Source organism: Apostichopus japonicus, chromosome 5, assembly GCF_037975245.1.
Source record: "Apostichopus japonicus isolate 1M-3 chromosome 5, ASM3797524v1, whole genome shotgun sequence".
Lineage (NCBI taxonomy): Eukaryota > Metazoa > Echinodermata > Holothuroidea > Aspidochirotida > Stichopodidae > Apostichopus > Apostichopus japonicus.
The window spans coordinates 14,435,710-14,455,805 of NC_092565.1; the positions used below are offsets into that span (position 1 = coordinate 14,435,710).

General features: G+C 40.2%; 2 protein-coding genes across 2 annotated transcripts in view; one reads left to right on the forward strand and one right to left on the reverse strand.

Annotated features, from left to right (window-relative positions):
- The window catches only part of LOC139967760 (high-affinity choline transporter 1-like), a 76,338-nt gene extending 62,532 nt beyond the window's left edge, over positions 1 to 13,806 (reverse strand). Inside the window, exon 1 of the mRNA XM_071971818.1 lies at positions 13,609 to 13,806. The gene's annotated coding sequence lies outside the window, so the exon portion shown is untranslated. The remainder of the gene's footprint in view (positions 1 to 13,608) is intronic.
- Positions 4,693 to 8,652, forward strand: LOC139968165 (uncharacterized). Its single transcript, XM_071972560.1, has 2 exons — positions 4,693 to 6,226; positions 6,476 to 8,652. Exons 1-2 carry the CDS (start codon positions 4,693 to 4,695, stop codon positions 8,650 to 8,652), a joined length of 3,711 nt encoding a protein of 1,236 aa, XP_071828661.1.
- Positions 13,807 to 20,096: the final 6,290 nt, after the last annotated feature.

Sequence of the window (20,096 nt, forward strand, 5' to 3'; positions counted from 1 at the left end):
CCTTTAGAACAATCATAAACTGTATTGTAAACAATATCAAAACTTTGTTGTTGTATGAATCAATTATACAAATGTATTCTATTTAATTAACCATTCTAATATGTTAATTTGCAAGCAAATGTGTAGCAAGGCAAGAAAGAATTTTTGGCTGTGAGGGACAATATGACCCTATCTTCCAAAGATATAAGAAGGGGTGCATGTCTTTGTACAGAGCACGGAAGTCTGATGTTCACAAACATCAGGGAAGTCTGATGTTCACAAACAAAGCTTGCATCTTCGAAAACATCTCTCACTACTCTTCATATCAAATTCATGAAGTATTAGGTATGAATATATATATATATATATATATATATATATATATATGTTATATGTTAAGTGCAGAGAAATTGCTTGAATCGCAAGAAAATTTGTATCTACCGTACCTACTGTAATATCTTTCGGTCATTTACTTTAAACCAGTGAGACATGATGGTATTCTGTAAGTGGCACGCATCACTTCCTGTCTAATTTGCATAATGTCATGTGCCTGGATCATTGAATACAATTGAATTGCCTGTGTGCGTATGAAATGTTTCAACATGGTTGTGCAAAGTTTGTGACTCTCTATCGTGCTGTATGCAAAAATTTATAGTTTCAAAAACTCACTGATTCACAAAATTTAGGCACAATTATAAATGTACTTTAACATGAATTATGTGTGCATAAGTACTCCATGTTTTCGCTCCATTCCCCCATTGACCTAAGGTCACGGAAACCCTGGATGTCCGACCGAAAGAATACTATCATATCAACATATATATTGATTATGAACTATTTATTGTGAGGTTTAGTGTGACTGCAAAATGATGTAAAGTGGTTTACCACATTTTTTTTTATCATGTTGTACTTCTTCGGTTAGTGCAGGAAACTTGGTTGAGGAAGGGATGGGGATGTGGGTTGGAATTGGTCATTAATGTTCCTGTGTGGCCTACAAATTTACTGAAAAGCTACACATCAAGTAGGAAGTAATGGGATGGTTGTTGGAGGTTTATTGTAGGCCTTGTATCATTCACAATTGATCTATTTAAGGTATAATTTTGACATTTTAACTAAACCCCAAACTCTATAGAGTGTTTAATACCTTAAAGTACATTAGGTTTGGTTCAATACCATTTGTCCTATCACAGGATTTTTATTGTGTAAGTTTGGAGGTTAAACAGTACAGCAGTATCATTTTGACTTGTGCACAGGATTTCAGTGGTGGGAGTACTGATAAAGGTAAAGGCTGAACTTTTATGGAAGGACCAGAGGCGAATGAAGAACTTTATAAAGGACGAAGGGGGGTGCACTGGTGTCATTGAACCAACTACATGTATGGAGGTATTGGGGGTCCTACCCCCCCCCCAACGGGCACTATGGTTCCTTGTTTAATGGTATATCAATATGGGCCTAAATGGTCCCAAAAAATTTAGGCCTACATGTACCAGCTATTGATCAACAACTTAATATGAATTTTTGCTACAATCCAACATTATTAAGGTTGCAGAATTAATGCATTGTAAACAAATTTACGATTGACCCCATATCCTCATTAATGTTCATAAAGTCAGTGCAAAAAATGATAGGGCACACCTGCTCACTATAAAACATCTACATACTGTACAGGTGTAGCAGGTACTGTATGATAAATATCCTGGGTCTCCGTATTTGAGTTATCGAAGACCCAAGCAAGTGGCACAGACGCACACATACACGCACTCACACACACACATCAACCTGACTGCATCGGTTCCTTTGCCTCCAGCAAGGCACCAAAATTTAGATGCCAAATGGTGCATTCTGTGGCACATTTATAGTACAAATTAGATCTATATTAGTAGGCCTTCTTGCTAATAAATACTTTGTGTGAGGTTGAGAAAGGGGGAGGGGGTGGCGGGGAGGCCACTGGTAGTGGTCCAATTCTTCCCCGGCTGAATGCAGAAATCCCCAGACTGAGCCATTTTCCACCGACTGAATATCCGGGGCGGTGGGGGAGGGGGCTGGCCACCCAGACTCCGTTTGCTCATGCCACTGACCCATCGAGAACATGATCCCACACAGCTGTGTCCAATTTTCCCTCATTTGAAGACTCTGACACCCATCGTGATGGTTTATTCTCTTGACTGCAGAGTTTAGAGGCCTATATTAACCGTAGCAGAGAATTACCAAATGTACCAAATACACACGAAATCTCTCAATGGATACAAAATGGTGGCTAATTGAGAGTTTTCGCAACTCTCTCTCTATGGCCTTACAAGCTTTAATTGAGATTACAAGAACCCTCCTCCGATATGCTGATGAAACTATAAATAGAGGATGCTCTTCACAAATTTGCTTGCATTATAATGTCCGGACCAGAAAGTATTTTCACTTTATGAAAAGATTCAGTAGAAAACTAATTAAGAGTGACGTTGTTAAGGGTCTGAAATTGAGTCGTTATGCTTGATAATTAATGCAGCCCGCACAGGTAGTAAAGTCTGGCCTATGGCAGCTTGTACTGTCCATATCCATAGTTGTACCTGAAATGTTTTAATCTCTTTAGCAGCATCTCAAATTCTCTCTGTCATCTGTTTTGCATAAATATGTTTTCTTTCTCTTAACATACATTAAAATGATAACATCATTAAGTAGAAGCCAATAGGAAGTATATCGCAGCATACAGGAAAGGTTGAATAGTATGGCCTTCAAATTAATGCTTTTCATCACTTGAACAATGTTAATAGGAAACTAAAGTCTGAGCCAAATCTGAGTTGTAGATCATGACCATGTTAAATGTTAACTAGACTAAAAGAGCAAAAGAAAAGTTCAGCAAAACATGAGCATACAGCAAGACAGTAGGTCTCACATGTACAAATTTGTTCAGTGCAGTTTAGCAGCCACTACTATACATGTTATAACTTACTTCAACTTCACTCATTTTTCCTTTTTTTTGGGGGGGTGGGGGGAAATGATAGAAAATCTATCAATCAAAATAAATTTACCTCAGATCTGGCAAATGTTGAAAGACTTTATAAAGATAGTTACTTTACTACAAGGATGGGACACTATTATAATCATAAAAATCTAGTAATCGGCCAGGAAGGCACTTATTATACACCACTAAGAAACAACACACATTATCTGAATGTGGGAGAAGTCGCAGGGCTTGTAACTAACACTTTATGTTGGGGGGGGGGGGGAGGGGTATCCAATGAATAGTCTGAGATAACTTTGGATTTTTCTTTTTACAATTTTGAAGACCATCATTTAAGATGTGGAAGACCATGGATTTTTCCTGGTTGATAAACCACCTTACTTTGAAACCCAGATGCTACTAGTGTGGGTGTCAATGTTTTTTTGCCACCACCATTATCCACTCACTGGATGGACTCTCAACCAGTTCAAAGTTCTATTGTAAAGTACCACAAGAGTAACCATAAACTGAAATAAACAATGAAAAAATAAACATCTAGGCCTACTGTACATACATGCAACCTAACAAATGTCCATTATACACTTATGAATTGAACTTCTGCCATCAATTCAACTGTCTTCTTTTGTCTCACTATCTTACTAGATCTGCAGTATACATGGTATCCTAGATGTTAGAGATAAAAAGGTAGCACCTGCATACAGTATGCCTATAAGCTCTGCATGTATAGCTCCTAAATAAAAAACTATCAACATGTCAGAACACTTTTTTTTTCTACCTGCAACATTTGACAAAATTTATTCCCACTTTTTTTGTAATTACTTTTTTTAATTTATTTTTGGGGGGGAGGGTGGAGGGGGAAATTAACAAGAAGAGCTGACAAAAACACATCATGATCTCCAAAAATATAATATCATTACTAAAAAAGAAAAAGAAATATGAATGTAGGCGTAATTGAAGGAGTATGTAGCTGTACAGTTTGCACACTATATATGGCATATTTTGTCGCACAATTCCATATGTGAGGCCAAACAGTTTGTGAGTTTACGATATGCTTATAAATGTGTCACGTACTGTATATCTAAAAGAGGTTTACCTTGGTCCAAGACAAGCAAAAAGAAATTCATTAATATCAACATAAATTTAGCTGAGCAGCCAAGAACATTTTTGCTTGCACATCGCAGAACAGGGTAAGATTGCATACAAAATATCCTCATAGAGTATTGCGATGCTTGCTACCTAGCTCTGGTCGGGTGAGTAGGGCAACTGATGTCATAATTCACACTCTAGAATGATGAAACAAATTTACATTACCTTTGTATACAATTATATGTTTGAAAAGGTAATGTAAATTTATTTCATTTAATTCATTCTAAAAAGTTAATTATTACTGTTACATTTAAGCTTTTGTGGCGTTCCATACAGTACATGTATTTGTTTACATCTCACTCTCGCAAGATCCTAAGTACGACGTATGTCAAGTCAATACACCACAGTTTCTGTTTTACATCATATCCCTTTGTGTTTGTTATTATTATCTAAAATCATTAACAAGAACATATCATGGTGACCCTGCGACGTGATTCTCATCGCGAAATCGTCGAATACGTGGAACATTGTGGCTAAATCGCCGAATGAAACCAGCGATCGTTGCACGTGAATACCGGAACTGAACACTGGTAACGTACGATAGGCTGCTGTGTTTAGGTGTGAGTATAAGCTTTACTCCGTTGTACTGTATCATAGCCTTTGCTCAAAACATGGCATATTCAATTCCGCCACCGTCACCGATGGTTTGCGCGGGGAACCTGGAAACAAACTGGACTGCGTTTAAAGAAGCCTGGCTGGATTATAGGATAGCTGTTGGCCTAGACCAGAAAGAACAAGCTGTCCAGGTAGCCACACTCAAAACTATAATGGGCATGGAATGCCGAAAGCGCCTAAAATCACTAACATTAACAGACGCAGAAAGCAAAAGCCATGATAGCAGAATCAAGAAACTTGATGAACACTTTAAGCCAGCACGGAATGTCTTATATGACAGGCATAAGTTTTTCCTATCATCTCAACAACAGGAGGAGACAGTCGACCAATATTACATGCGCCTGACGCAATTAGCAGAATACTGTAAGTTCGGCGACATAGAACAAGAGATGATTAGGGATAAACTAGTCATTGGGTGCACAGACGCAGCAGCGAAGGCAAGACTTTTCCGACTCAAAGAGTCAGACGCAACACTAAAAACAGCACTAGAAAGTTTGCGTATAAGCGAAGCGACCAATTCACAACTCAAATCAATGAGCGGAAAACAACAGAGCCTGGTTGCCGATACCGAAACAGTAAATACAAAACGTTACAATCCTAGGCAAGCGCAATATCAGCACAACCGCGAAACAAGTGCTGGACCAAATAGAGAATGTGGCAACTGCGAGTTAGTTCATAAATCGAAGCAGTGCCCAGCGTTCGGCCAAACTTGCAATAACTGTGGCAAGCGGAACCACTGGCGGAAGAAATGCCGGTCGAAACCGAGTGTAAACCGCGCGGCAAACAAACAAGCACATGAAATCTATGCTAACGCCGGAGACGTCGACTCGGACAATCCGGACAGTTATGGGTTTGACCTAGAAACCATCGAAACTGTGAACCAGCATAACACGGAAGGAGTGAAATACGCGGTTGCCAGGGTGAAAACCCAGCAGCACAAGAGTTTGCGCCTCAAAGCAAAAGTGGACACAGGTGCAAAAGCGAACATCCTCAATTTCGATACCTATCGGGCACTTTTCGGGCCACAGCACACCCTTAAGCCATCACCAGTCCGATTAAGCGGCTACGGGAATAAACCAATCACAAATCTTGGAAGCGCAACTGCGATTAGCGTCCAGCATGGAAAAAAACGTGCTGACAGCGTTAGTTTCTACGTGACAGAATCAGGTAACAACCTGTTGGGTTTGGATCTATGCAAAGAGCTTGGCATTGTTCGGTTTACATGTGATGAGCGCCAACAATGCTGCGCCTCCTACGACATTCATGAAGCATGCATGCACGGTCGGAAGGAAGACATCATTAAGGAAAACGAGGATGTCTTCACCGGAATAGGCAAAATTGCTAGCGAATATCACATCGAGCTAACAAGCAATGCAGAACCAGTGGTGAAACCAGCTCGACGAACACCAGATGCGCTTAAACAACCGCTACGTGAAGAGTTAGACCGGTTACTCGATCTGGGCATACTTCGCGAGGTGCGGGAACCAACTGACTGGGTCAATGACATTGTTCTAGTGACCAAGCCCAACGGTTCACTGAGACTGTGCCTTGATCCTTGCGAGCTAAACAAGTTCATCAAGCGCCCACACTACTAGGCAAAAACCCGAGACGACATCTTACCAGAACTACGAAACACAAAGATCTTCTCAACGCTTGACCTACGCAGTGGGTATTGGAACATCCCACTGGACACATCATCGCAAACACTCACCACGTTCAGTACCATCTATGGGCGTTTTTGTTTTACACGGCTACCATTCGGGCTAATCTCATCTCAAGACATCTTCCAGCAAGACCTAGATGGTATCCTAGGAGGAATCGCCAACGTCTTCTGCATCAAAGATGACATACTGATTGCTGCTGAAACCCAAGAGCAGCATGACATAGCGCTTCAGAAGGTATTCCAAGCCTGTAGGCAAAACAACATCAGGCTAAACTCCGACAAGTGCTACTTCAACCAGGTCAAAGTGAAATTATTTGGTCACACCCTAAGCGCCGATGGGATAGCACCTGACCCTGCAAAAGTGTCTGCAATCAGGAACCTCAAAGCGCCATCTACCAAGCAAGAGCTACAATCGCTTCTCGGGCTCGTTCAGTACCTTGCAAAGTTCGCAAAAATGAGCCAGCTAACGGAGCCCCTCAGAAAGCTCCTTCAGAACGATGCCGCATTTGTCTGGACAGAAAACCACGATGCAGCGCTGGATAAGATCAAGTATACAATCACAAAAGCACCTGTTCTTGCCTACTTCGACGCGAGCAAGCCTATCGAAATACAATGCGATGCATCTATGAAAGGATTAGGAGCAGTTCTGGTGCAGGACGGGAGACCGGTACACTTCGCATCAAAAGCCCTCACCAGAGCTGAAGCTAACTACAGCAACATTGAGCGAGAGACATTAGCTGCAGTATGGGCAACCAACTATTTTAAGTACTATGTTTTCGGCCGCAAATTCATCATCTGCTCTGACCATAAACCGCTGGAGGATATCGCGAAAAAAGACATCAGCAAAATGCCAAGCCGTCTGCAGAGACTGATGCTGCAGCTGCAAGGATACAATTACGCCATCAAGTACGTATCTGCGCAGAACGTTCCCATGGCTGACTGTCTTTCGAGATGTATAGCAACAGACCGCGAGCCCAAACCGATCCCTCACATAGACGTACATGTTCATGAGATAACTAACATGAAACCGTTCATTATCGACAGAATCCGGGCAGCCACTGCATCTGACAGTAACTTGCAATCTCTGAAAGGCCACATCATGAAAGGATGGCCTTCAGAAAAAAACCGCTGCAATGAAATAACTTTCGTGTATTGGCAGCACCGTCACGAGTTGGCAATACATGATGGGTTGATTTTGAAAGGATCCAGGATCTTGATCCCCGACACAATGAGACCCAAGATCCTAAGCGTTCTACACCAGCAGCACCAGGGCATCGAGAAGACTCGACTGCGTGCCAGACAATCGGTGTACTGGCCAGGTCTAAACAATGATATTGAGCGCATGGTTCAATCTTGTGTCCCATGCCAAACACATCAGCGAAGCCAATCCAAGCTGCCAGTGAAACCCATACAAACCTCGCAAGCAATGGAGATCATCGGTATCGATCTGTTCGAATACGGGAGCCAGCAGTTTCTCCTAGCAGTCGACTACTTCACCGGATTCGTCTGGGCAGACCCTCTGCCAAACACGCGAAGCGAAGCAGTCCTCGACAGGCTGGACTCCATCGTCACCGACTTCGGCCGTCCAGCCAAACTGATCTCGGACAATGGTCCTCAACTCACCAGCGAGGCCATGAAAGAGTTTTGCCAGGAACGTGGAATCGCCCAAGAAACTAGTGCACCTCACCACCAACAGGCCAACGGGCGAGCCGAAAGGAACATCCAAACCATCAAGAACATGTTGAAGAAGGCAGATAGTGGAAGCAGTAAAGCTTCTCTCAGAGATATCCTTACAACCTTAAGGGACACCCCCATATCCTCTGAAATCCCCTCTCCCTACACCCTCATGTTCAAACGTAAGGTAAATGCTCACCTGCCTGTTGTTCAGTTTTCCACGAGTGAGAGAGAAGAGAGTATTGTGGAAAGGAAGCAAAAGCACACTGAATCCTATGCCACCCATCATCGGGAACCACCCACCCTTAACCCTCAATCAGAGTGTTGGTTCAAAAAATCACCAGAATCCATCTGGCAAGAGGCAAAAGTTGTCAGCACACAGTCTGACAGGAAGTACACTGTACAGACCCCTGACGGCGCACAGTGTCAGCGTGACCGTAGGCACATAAGACCATTGCCCACTTCAGTTTCAAATGGTCTTGATGATGGGAAACTCCCAACCCCATCGGAGAGCCACGAGGAGGACCCCTTTCCAACCCCGACTACTAGTGTTGCCAACACCCGCCCGGTTAGAAACCGGATGCCCCCCTCTCGGTACAAAGATTATGTGATGGAATGATGGCTCATGCAAGGTTTCTTGTGCTGTTGTTTCTTGCCATGTACATATATATATTTTATCACTACACCTGTATGTTAGCATTAGAGTTAAGCTTTGGGAGAGAACATTTCTGGTATACATGTCATTTGTTTTGTTTTCCTTTTTGTTTTCAGTTCTACCTGATATATGGACATTTCATCTTTTTGGACATTCAAGTATATTTGTATACTTAAGAAGGGGGATGTTACATTTAAGCTTTTGTGGCGTTCCATACATGTATTTGTTTACATCTCACTCTCGCAAGATCCTTAGTACGACGTATGTCAAGTCAATACACCACAGTTTCTGTTTTACATCATATCCCTTTGTGTTTGTTATTATTATCTAAAATCATTAACAAGAACATATCAATTACTGCTTTATATCATTAGGCCTAAGCTATGTCAGGGTTATTCAAATTGTCTACAGGTAGGAATGAATACTGTAAAATGAGTTAAAACTCCACACCCCAAAATGTTCAAACTTCCAGTATAGGTATTGACAGACTTTACAACATCACCGTCTCGGACATCATTACATCCAGTGTAGTACATGAGTGAATGAATGAATGAATGGGTGTCTTGGAAAAGTTAGGCCAATTACAGTTTGCACATGAAATAGCTGCAACTTGAATACTCTCAGAGAAGCCATTGAATTTTTTTCTTCTTTTTTTTGCGATCAATCTAAATACTACATCTAAAGTAGGGAGCAAAGAGATATTTACACAGAGGGAATGAGTATTGTGAACTAGTGAAGCATCACTGGTCACCTTAGAAAACTTTGTTGACCCTCTTTATTCACTTGAAGTAAAAGTCTCTTCAAACTGTAAATTACCCTGTAGTCTACATTCTACTTCTACTCAGTGGGTGGAAGAAAGGTGTATAGTATGTAACAGGCATACAGTGTATGTATTGTGATGAAATGTTGACAACTCACAAGTAAACGAGTATGGTTCACCTTACAGTACGATTTAGGACTTACTAGTATTACACGCTGTGATTTATACAAGCAAACAGTCTGCATGGCTAGCTGAGACTGAATAAATGAAACAGACTCATGTATATATCTCATGCCTATAGCCTCTATACTCACAACTTGCCAACAACTTGTAAAATAGTCTTCTGTAACACTTTGTCTGTAAACTTTGTATGAACTCTGTGTAAAACTCAGCATAAAACTCTTTGTTAAAGCCAGCTGTGTAAACTCTGTGCAAAAGTCTGAAAAAATTTGGGCATACAGTTTAGTTTGTTTGTTGTATGAATTCGAGAGCAATCATTGTTTGGGTATTCCATCATGCTTGCATTTATGTGGTACACCTCAGGCAATATATTATTATAGATAGCTGCACCAGAGGCACAAAATGAAAGCAAATAAAGTAAGAGGGGAGGGCTAAAAGACCACGGAGATTACACAGAACTCTCTAGTCAAAGTTGCATTTGAACTCTTGAAATTTTAACGAGCAAGCAGACTGTACAGTATGAGGTACTGTACACAACTGAGAGTGTACTTGGTCAGTGTACTGCAAGCAACATTACACAATAACCGGGTACTGGTCATTACAATTGCATCTGTTGTCTATAGTGTCCTATCTAATATATTGATTTCCAAAGTATACACACAACACTTCCAGCACGAAAGGTGTGTGAGCTTACTTTCTGGAGTTCAACAACAGAACAGCATATATGCTGTCCACAAAATTTAGACTGTGCACAATAGAGAACAATTGGCTGAGTGCTCTACCAATTAACTGAGCTATTAGACTCTGTTATACACGTCACTCTGATAATTTTGTAAATTTTGTTTGACTTAAATGACCATCAGTTCTCACAGTTCACATTTGGCTCTTACAACCTTTTTTCTGAACGAAATGTCTGGATAATGTCAACGGAATTAAGTAACTTTTTGTTGCATCACTGCATAGATATGTGTAATTTTACCAAATTCCTAAGATGTTGACCATAAAAGGGTTTAATACATTTACATAAGAAGAAAGCTGTGGAATTAGCATCACCACTATGGCATGAATTAAGGCCTATGGTAGATGTTAGCTCATGGCACATTGGGCGCAAGCAGTTGCGCATTCACGCATCACTTAAAGGGTGTGAAGACTCGCGCAAAAAGAAACGTCTAATGCCAGTAATCTGACCTCGTTTCGAATGAGGTGTAACAGAAGTGTTAGACACCACCATTGATCCCAGAAAATACACACACGCAGCTTGTTACCATCGGTAATTAGACACTAATGTACAGTCAGTACATACAGCTGCGGTCAATACCCACAGCACAGTGTACAAACAATACAGTGATGGACATCTCAGGTCCAGCTAAAGATAACAAGGTATCACGTTTCATTACTGTACTGTGTGCATTTTGTAGCGACACGAACAAAACGTCACTTGCAAGTAGGGCTGTGAGTTTTCGTTTAAAAACCTAAACGTTTAAACGGCTGATTTTTCGTTCGTTTAAACGCGAAAACGCCGAGCACGCGTAGCGTGAGAGCATAAAGGCGTGGGGTCCAGGGGACCGCCCTAGGGCCCTGGTGGGGCGAAGACCCCGGAAAGGGAAAAGGAAATTTTTGCGTGTCTGGCGATAAAAAAAATCGCAGTTGAGGATGCAAAATACTGACAACTTTTTTAATTTAAATTGTCACGAAGCTGATGAAGAATTTTAAATGAAAAGTTAGAGTAGCTATATCATGTTATAAAATGAAAAGAGATTTAATCTGTCTGACAATCTTTAAAAAGTTTAACTTACAGAACCTCCGATATTATGAATCAAAAAACATTCGGCAAAGCCCCATTTCTAGACTGCCTAACAATGAATAGCGCGCACTAAACGTACATCAGTTTACAACTGCAGTACGGTTTAACCCAACTTAAATACAACGGTAGGATACTGTATATGTGCTCAGAATTTTCCCAGGTACCTTGCCAAACAACTGTGCGCTCATGCCCTGTCTAACACCTGTTTGTTAACATTTTTGGCACGTTTCCAAGAAACGTTTCATGGAGTATTCCCCATGATACACGAGGCACAGTCATACCATACACGCAGCACAAGATATCAAGCTATGGCCATCTTTATGAAAGTAAACCTTGTAATAAAATATGTTTTAGGCCACACGGCATGATTAACTAATGCTTAACATTATTTCCATGTTCCTGTAGAAAACGTCAAGTTCGCAAACTACAATTAGTTGTGTTTTTGGAAATTCTAGAAAGTACTTTCTTTTCCCCCCGCCGCTTAACACCAGATGTGGTCTTACGGTTTATTCATAAATGGGTGTACTAGAGCCTTGTTTACATGACATTAGTTGCATTTAGCACGATATGCCAGTTTTGCGTGAATTTTTCGAAAGTGTTTTGCTCGATCTTTCGTAAAATTTGAAAGGTGTACCAACTTACTTTTCGTACACAATTGGTAATTTCTCTACTGATTTTCTGAGTTTTTTTTACGATCTCCAATCGATACATTTCCTTTGATCATGTATAATTTGAACAACTATTACCAAGTCGAGTATTCGACCCGGTATTGTCTGGTGGGAGAGTTCAACGTGATGGACAGGGATTGTAATCATTTCGATCGAACATGCATTGACTGGTTTATCTGCGCCGCCGCTGTCGGCACGATCTAAAGTACACTTGTGCCGCGAATCAGGAAGTTTTCACAAAAGGATAACAGCGTTCAAGTTTAAGCCATTCATATCGCCTGATACATCGGGGGGGGGACAAAAGTAGGATTTCGTTCGCGGTTTATGATGCGACTGATCGTAAGTTGTGTTGTTATTTCGCGTAGTAGACAAAATAAACACAGGAATTGATTCGCGATTTTTGCCAATAATTTAATTTTCAGTTGATATCATAGTTTCGTTTAAACGTTCATCAGGTTTTATTAAACGTTTAAACGATGTTTCGTTCGTTTACACGTTTAAACGTGTAAACAGCACAGCACTACTTGCAAGCAACGAAAAGTTTACTTTTTCAGATGGCCTTTAATGAGACTGCACATGAATGGTTTTATATGTTTTAGCATGCGATCATGAGAAACTACTGTATACTATAACATGCATTCATGCATGAGACTGAATTATTTGGTTAAACTAGGTATTTGGGAAGCAAGATTTCTTTTTTGAGGGGCCCAAAACTCTTACTCTACAACAAAAAGTTCTATATCCGAGAATATGTAAGTAGCAGGGATGTAGCCAGAAATTTAAAAGGGGGAGGAGCAGAATTTTAAAAGGGGCATTCTTCACAAAGGGAGCATTATTACAGTTAACAGGGCTCCATGTGGTATACAACAAAAATTGCCCAAAATGCCTCCCACAATGAAGGAAATAAACAATAATAACAGTATTACATAGCAGACAAATTTTCAGGGGTAAGATTGAGAAGGTTCACTTAGCTTCCTTCAACCTGAAAAGCGGGCTTTAATGATATATCCTGCTTTATATTTTTCGGGGGGGGGGGGGAGCATGCAATCATTCCAATATGCCCCCCCCCTGCTTCGTCCCTGGTCTGGTTGAAAAGCCTCTCTTCTTACTTCTTCGAAAAGCATCAGCAGGGTATGCTAGAAGTTACAAGTAGCCTACAGATGAACCTGCAATAATGTTTAGGCTAAAATGTTCAAAGTTCACTTGCTTCAGTTGTACGAGATGTGGAACAGGTCATATAAATTGACATGGATGTGTACATTTGCTTACTGGCCGGAATGAGACGTTCATGTGTCAAACGTGGATTATATATAGTATATAGCACATGCATTTGAGCTATCTTGGCTTCTAATTATCAGATGTCACAATTCTTGAAGGAACTCTAATCTAACGTTAGACTTTAGCCTAGCAGTAGGCCTAGGCTGTAATAAGTTAGGTTTCTGGCGAAACCAGCATTTCTATTGGTTAGTAATTTCATCGATACATAACTTTACACCAATCACTCTTACCGTATTTGATAGTTCAGAACAAGGTGAATTCGACAATCACTGCTATAACGTTCCCAGCCCTCACAATCACGAGAGAACAACAAATAGAACTTCCCTTAGTTGGAGTACAATCCTGATAAAACTGACACGAACTCTGTAAACAGCTAAGAGAACGCATTCTTATTGTAATTCGTTGCTGCACTAACACTGTGCTCCAACAACTTGTGAACTATAGTGAACTTGCTCAATGCAGGGATAACAACTCCCTGCTCAATGTAAACAGAACCTGAATAGATAATGTGAGGAAATTAAGGAGCGCCGGGGGATCAGTCTTGGATTGAGAGGGCCGGGTGATTGCTTCGGGCATTGCGCAGTGCTGTGGGATGGGAAGGTGCAAAATATGTGATAATCGGAACAGGATTAGACGCAAGAATGCATTTGTTGAGATCTCTACCCACTCCTTATCGAAGGGCTCCATCTTCATATTTTGAACGTCAAAGCTATTGATTTAAAAAAAAAATGTATCTGGAATCCAGCTATAATTAGTTTTATGACTATTTGACAAATCAGATCAGACTCATCATGTGTACGGGACATGGTTGGGAGTTTGTCCCGATAGTTAAACGCCTTTTGCGTTTAACTAATCAACAATTAACCTCCAAAATGAACAAATGTGCTATAAGCCCTAGATCAAATATCAGATGGGGAGCTACCGCCTACCTGTGAGCAAGTCACCATATGATCGCATACGAATATGGTAATGTACGGACGTGTTGGATGCGGGCACGCGACAGATTGCTTAAAGATTTTTTTATATTTCCCTTTCGCTTAACATTCCAGAGAATGGTGGAAAATAATGCTCTATTTGTGTTTGTGGTAAAGATATAAACTGCAAATCATCCCGACTGATTGGCCTAACAACAATTATCGTCTCCAAAGTTTTATTATAGATACTGCAATTAGATTCGATGGCGCTATACACATATGCTCGCTGAAAACTCTACCTGTTCTTCCACGAAGCTGCAAGTAGCGTATAACATGATATAACATCATTTTTGTTTTTTCAAACGTTTCAGTGAAGTAGATCAAAACTTTATGAACAGTTATGTTGAATTTTGTTTTTACAGATGCATGAAATGGTTAGTTTTGTCAATTTAATGATTATCATTGTTAACATTTGCGTCTGTGGTGTCTTTTACCACACGTTCTGTCTCCGGACGAATCCAACAATGGCTGGATGACAAAAAATAAATTAAATAAAAAGTATTAAAAAATTGAAAGTTCTTATGAGGAACTTAATTAATCTAACCGACTAAAGGATAAAGGCATCTTAAGTTCTCGACAATGTATGTTCTTACGTGCATACACGAACGGGATTTTTTACCAAGTGTACTCAGTAGCGTCGCCAGACATTTCGATCTTGGGGGCACAGGGGGCGGGGGCTCAGCACTTAATTAGGGGCACAGTGTTTATTTGTGAATGTCTTCCTAGGGGAGGGGACTAATGGGAAAAGGTGAAATTTTTGATTAATTAAGGGTCCTTAGATGCAATCTGGTGCTATATTTTGCAACTTGAAGTAACTTTATGTTCAAGAATTTTCGGGCTTATGTCTGTCCAATATTTATGTTTTAACTGAGTTAGATAAAGTTTTTGTTTAAGTATTTTTTTAACACTACAAATCGCATCTGGGGGCACCTGGGGGCCACGATTTTTTTGGGGGTGCACGTGCCCCCCCCCCCCCGGCCACCCATTGGCGACGCCATTGACGGTGTACTGCGCAACAGCATAACCTTTGAGAAAGTTTCCTAAGAGTACATACCGGCGTAACCAATGAGGTCCCATCCCTCATCTAACTCGTTGGTTGGTAAGGGCGTAGTTTCGGAGTCTCCAATACTTTCATTATATCTTGTGAGCTCGGTCTTTTACTAAAGCCCAATATATAGTTTAATTCTTTGGAAAAATTATTAACTTGTGGCTACTAACTGTAAATACCGGTAAATTATTGATTTTTGGCAACGAATTTATAATTCGAATTTCGTAGCAACGATACAGAAATACTTTCCGCAACCCGTAAACTTGTGCTACGTTGTGAGTGAACTGTTCAAAATCAGAAATATGGAAAGTAGTGGCGTAATTGCAAAATGGTCGACAAGGTTGAACAAGGGCTAAAGCGATTTTACAAATTCATCCCAATGCCTCTCAGTGGTTGGATATATTCACCATGTTAAGTTTTAAAGCATGGTGGAATTTCAATATCACATAGCAAATATACTAAGGGATTGTGCCATAAATACTATTTTGGAATATTTCCAAAAGCCCCCATGAAAACAAAATTCAGACAGTCCCGTCCAAAGAGTATGCAGGCAAACTTTCTGCACCGTCGTGCAATAGACTTTAATATTATTGTCACATATTACGCTCAAGAAAACCTTATTCTTTGTAGTTAGAAACTATAAATATGAACTTATTACAGTTAGCATAAATGCGCGAATCGTTTATCGTCCATGACAATTCGGTTGCTTTCTTTTTATTTGAGAAACACGCAGGCGGCAGTTTTGTGTGTGTCATAGGCTGCCCGATTTGTGGCAATATTTGCGTTAAGCCTTCCGCATGCAATCTAGTGACATAATCTGAGAAAAGGAGGATCGAATTTTGAAACCATCAAATCATACTTGTCTTGCTTCATTTTAACCATAGTTAATGCAGTCATTTTGAATTAACACATTACTAGTACTGAGTTAAGCCCACTCGATGCTACTCGTCTGCCCGTTATACAATTTTCAGAAAAGTTGTTTTAATCTTACGCCACCACTAACAACATTACTTTTCCCGGTACGGCCTTTCATCGGTTATTTGCTCCGCCCACTTCGCTACAAGTATCTTATTCTAGCTTTCTAAAGGTGGCATACTCCTGTTAGAGTCTGTATCAATCCGCTGCCAAATTGCAGTAGGAGAACATCTTTTTTGTAATATTTTTTATTATATGTAATCAATTAGGATCTGGTATACTTTGTGGCTTGCATGTTGAAGAGCATGAAATGGAAGTACATGTGGTGCAAAAATGGTGTCAATTTGTGGCAATTTTAGACTCCTTTAGGCCTCTCAGGAGCAGCGTACGAAAATTGTTTACCACTGAGTGAAGAGGTTTGTTTACAAGTGACGAAAACTTCAGGCACTGATGGCAAAAAATCTGCTCGGTCATGATACGGAAAATTGATGAGGCCACGAAGGCCAACTTTTCAGTTATCCAGCGAAGGGTAGCGTTTTGCTAGTGAGAACTTCTATCAGACTTTGAGACCAAATTACTTTTGTGATTAGTGTGAACGTCAATGGGGCTTTTAATGGGCGTATGCTACGTAAAGTGAACGGTAGTCAAATTCAGCCGTCATAAAAGCAAGAAAAGTACTTCCGGGTAAAGTCTCCTCATTATTCCGCAATATGCATCAACTTTATCGGCGTATACATAAATCTGGACCGAGTAGGAGATGCGCAAAAACGCTCCATACATTTAGGGCATAGAAATTGATTAGGAATCAATTTCTATGATTTAGTGTCATATGACGTCGGTTAACGTATATACACCTAAGTTGTTCATATTTTGAACGTCAAAGCTATTGATTTAAAAAAAAAATGTATCTGGAATCCAGCTATAATTAGTTTTATGACTATTTGACAAATCAGATCAGACTCATCATGTGTACGGGACATGGTTGGGAGTTTGTCCCGATAGTTAAACGCCTTTTGCGTTTAACTAATCAACAATTAACCTCCAAAATGAACAAATGTGCTATAAGCCCTAGATCAAATATCAGATGGGGAGCTACCGCCTACCTGTGAGCAAGTCACCATATGATCGCATACGAATATGGTAATGTACGGACGTGTTGGATGCGGGCACGCGACAGATTGCTTAAAGATTTTTTTATATTTCCCTTTCGCTTAACATTCCAGAGAATGGTGGAAAATAATGCTCTATTTGTGTTTGTGGTAAAGATATAAACTGCAAATCATCCCGACTGATTGGCCTAACAACAATTATCGTCTCCAAAGTTTTATTATAGATACTGCAATTAGATTCGATGGCGCTATACACATATGCTCGCTGAAAACTCTACCTGTTCTTCCACGAAGCTGCAAGTAGCGTATAACATGATATAACATCATTTTTGTTTTTTCAAACGTTTCAGTGAAGTAGATCAAAACTTTATGAACAGTTATGTTGAATTTTGTTTTTACAGATGCATGAAATGGTTAGTTTTGTCAATTTAATGATTATCATTGTTAACATTTGCGTCTGTGGTGTCTTTTACCACACGTTCTGTCTCCGGACGAATCCAACAATGGCTGGATGACAAAAAATAAATTAAATAAAAAGTATTAAAAAATTGAAAGTTCTTATGAGGAACTTAATTAATCTAACCGACTAAAGGATAAAGGCATCTTAAGTTCTCGACAATGTATGTTCTTACGTGCATACACGAACGGGATTTTTTACCAAGTGTACTCAGTAGCGTCGCCAGACATTTCGATCTTGGGGGCACAGGGGGCGGGGGCTCAGCACTTAATTAGGGGCACAGTGTTTATTTGTGAATGTCTTCCTAGGGGAGGGGACTAATGGGAAAAGGTGAAATTTTTGATTAATTAAGGGTCCTTAGATGCAATCTGGTGCTATATTTTGCAACTTGAAGTAACTTTATGTTCAAGAATTTTCGGGCTTATGTCTGTCCAATATTTATGTTTTAACTGAGTTAGATAAAGTTTTTGTTTAAGTATTTTTTTAACACTACAAATCGCATCTGGGGGCACCTGGGGGCCACGATTTTTTTGGGGGTGCACGTGCCCCCCCCCCCCCGGCCACCCATTGGCGACGCCATTGACGGTGTACTGCGCAACAGCATAACCTTTGAGAAAGTTTCCTAAGAGTACATACCGGCGTAACCAATGAGGTCCCATCCCTCATCTAACTCGTTGGTTGGTAAGGGCGTAGTTTCGGAGTCTCCAATACTTTCATTATATCTTGTGAGCTCGGTCTTTTACTAAAGCCCAATATATAGTTTAATTCTTTGGAAAAATTATTAACTTGTGGCTACTAACTGTAAATACCGGTAAATTATTGATTTTTGGCAACGAATTTATAATTCGAATTTCGTAGCAACGATACAGAAATACTTTCCGCAACCCGTAAACTTGTGCTACGTTGTGAGTGAACTGTTCAAAATCAGAAATATGGAAAGTAGTGGCGTAATTGCAAAATGGTCGACAAGGTTGAACAAGGGCTAAAGCGATTTTACAAATTCATCCCAATGCCTCTCAGTGGTTGGATATATTCACCATGTTAAGTTTTAAAGCATGGTGGAATTTCAATATCACATAGCAAATATACTAAGGGATTGTGCCATAAATACTATTTTGGAATATTTCCAAAAGCCCCCATGAAAACAAAATTCAGACAGTCCCGTCCAAAGAGTATGCAGGCAAACTTTCTGCACCGTCGTGCAATAGACTTTAATATTATTGTCACATATTACGCTCAAGAAAACCTTATTCTTTGTAGTTAGAAACTATAAATATGAACTTATTACAGTTAGCATAAATGCGCGAATCGTTTATCGTCCATGACAATTCGGTTGCTTTCTTTTTATTTGAGAAACACGCAGGCGGCAGTTTTGTGTGTGTCATAGGCTGCCCGATTTGTGGCAATATTTGCGTTAAGCCTTCCGCATGCAATCTAGTGACATAATCTGAGAAAAGGAGGATCGAATTTTGAAACCATCAAATCATACTTGTCTTGCTTCATTTTAACCATAGTTAATGCAGTCATTTTGAATTAACACATTACTAGTACTGAGTTAAGCCCACTCGATGCTACTCGTCTGCCCGTTATACAATTTTCAGAAAAGTTGTTTTAATCTTACGCCACCACTAACAACATTACTTTTCCCGGTACGGCCTTTCATCGGTTATTTGCTCCGCCCACTTCGCTACAAGTATCTTATTCTAGCTTTCTAAAGGTGGCATACTCCTGTTAGAGTCTGTATCAATCCGCTGCCAAATTGCAGTAGGAGAACATCTTTTTTGTAATATTTTTTATTATATGTAATCAATTAGGATCTGGTATACTTTGTGGCTTGCATGTTGAAGAGCATGAAATGGAAGTACATGTGGTGCAAAAATGGTGTCAATTTGTGGCAATTTTAGACTCCTTTAGGCCTCTCAGGAGCAGCGTACGAAAATTGTTTACCACTGAGTGAAGAGGTTTGTTTACAAGTGACGAAAACTTCAGGCACTGATGGCAAAAAATCTGCTCGGTCATGATACGGAAAATTGATGAGGCCACGAAGGCCAACTTTTCAGTTATCCAGCGAAGGGTAGCGTTTTGCTAGTGAGAACTTCTATCAGACTTTGAGACCAAATTACTTTTGTGATTAGTGTGAACGTCAATGGGGCTTTTAATGGGCGTATGCTACGTAAAGTGAACGGTAGTCAAATTCAGCCGTCATAAAAGCAAG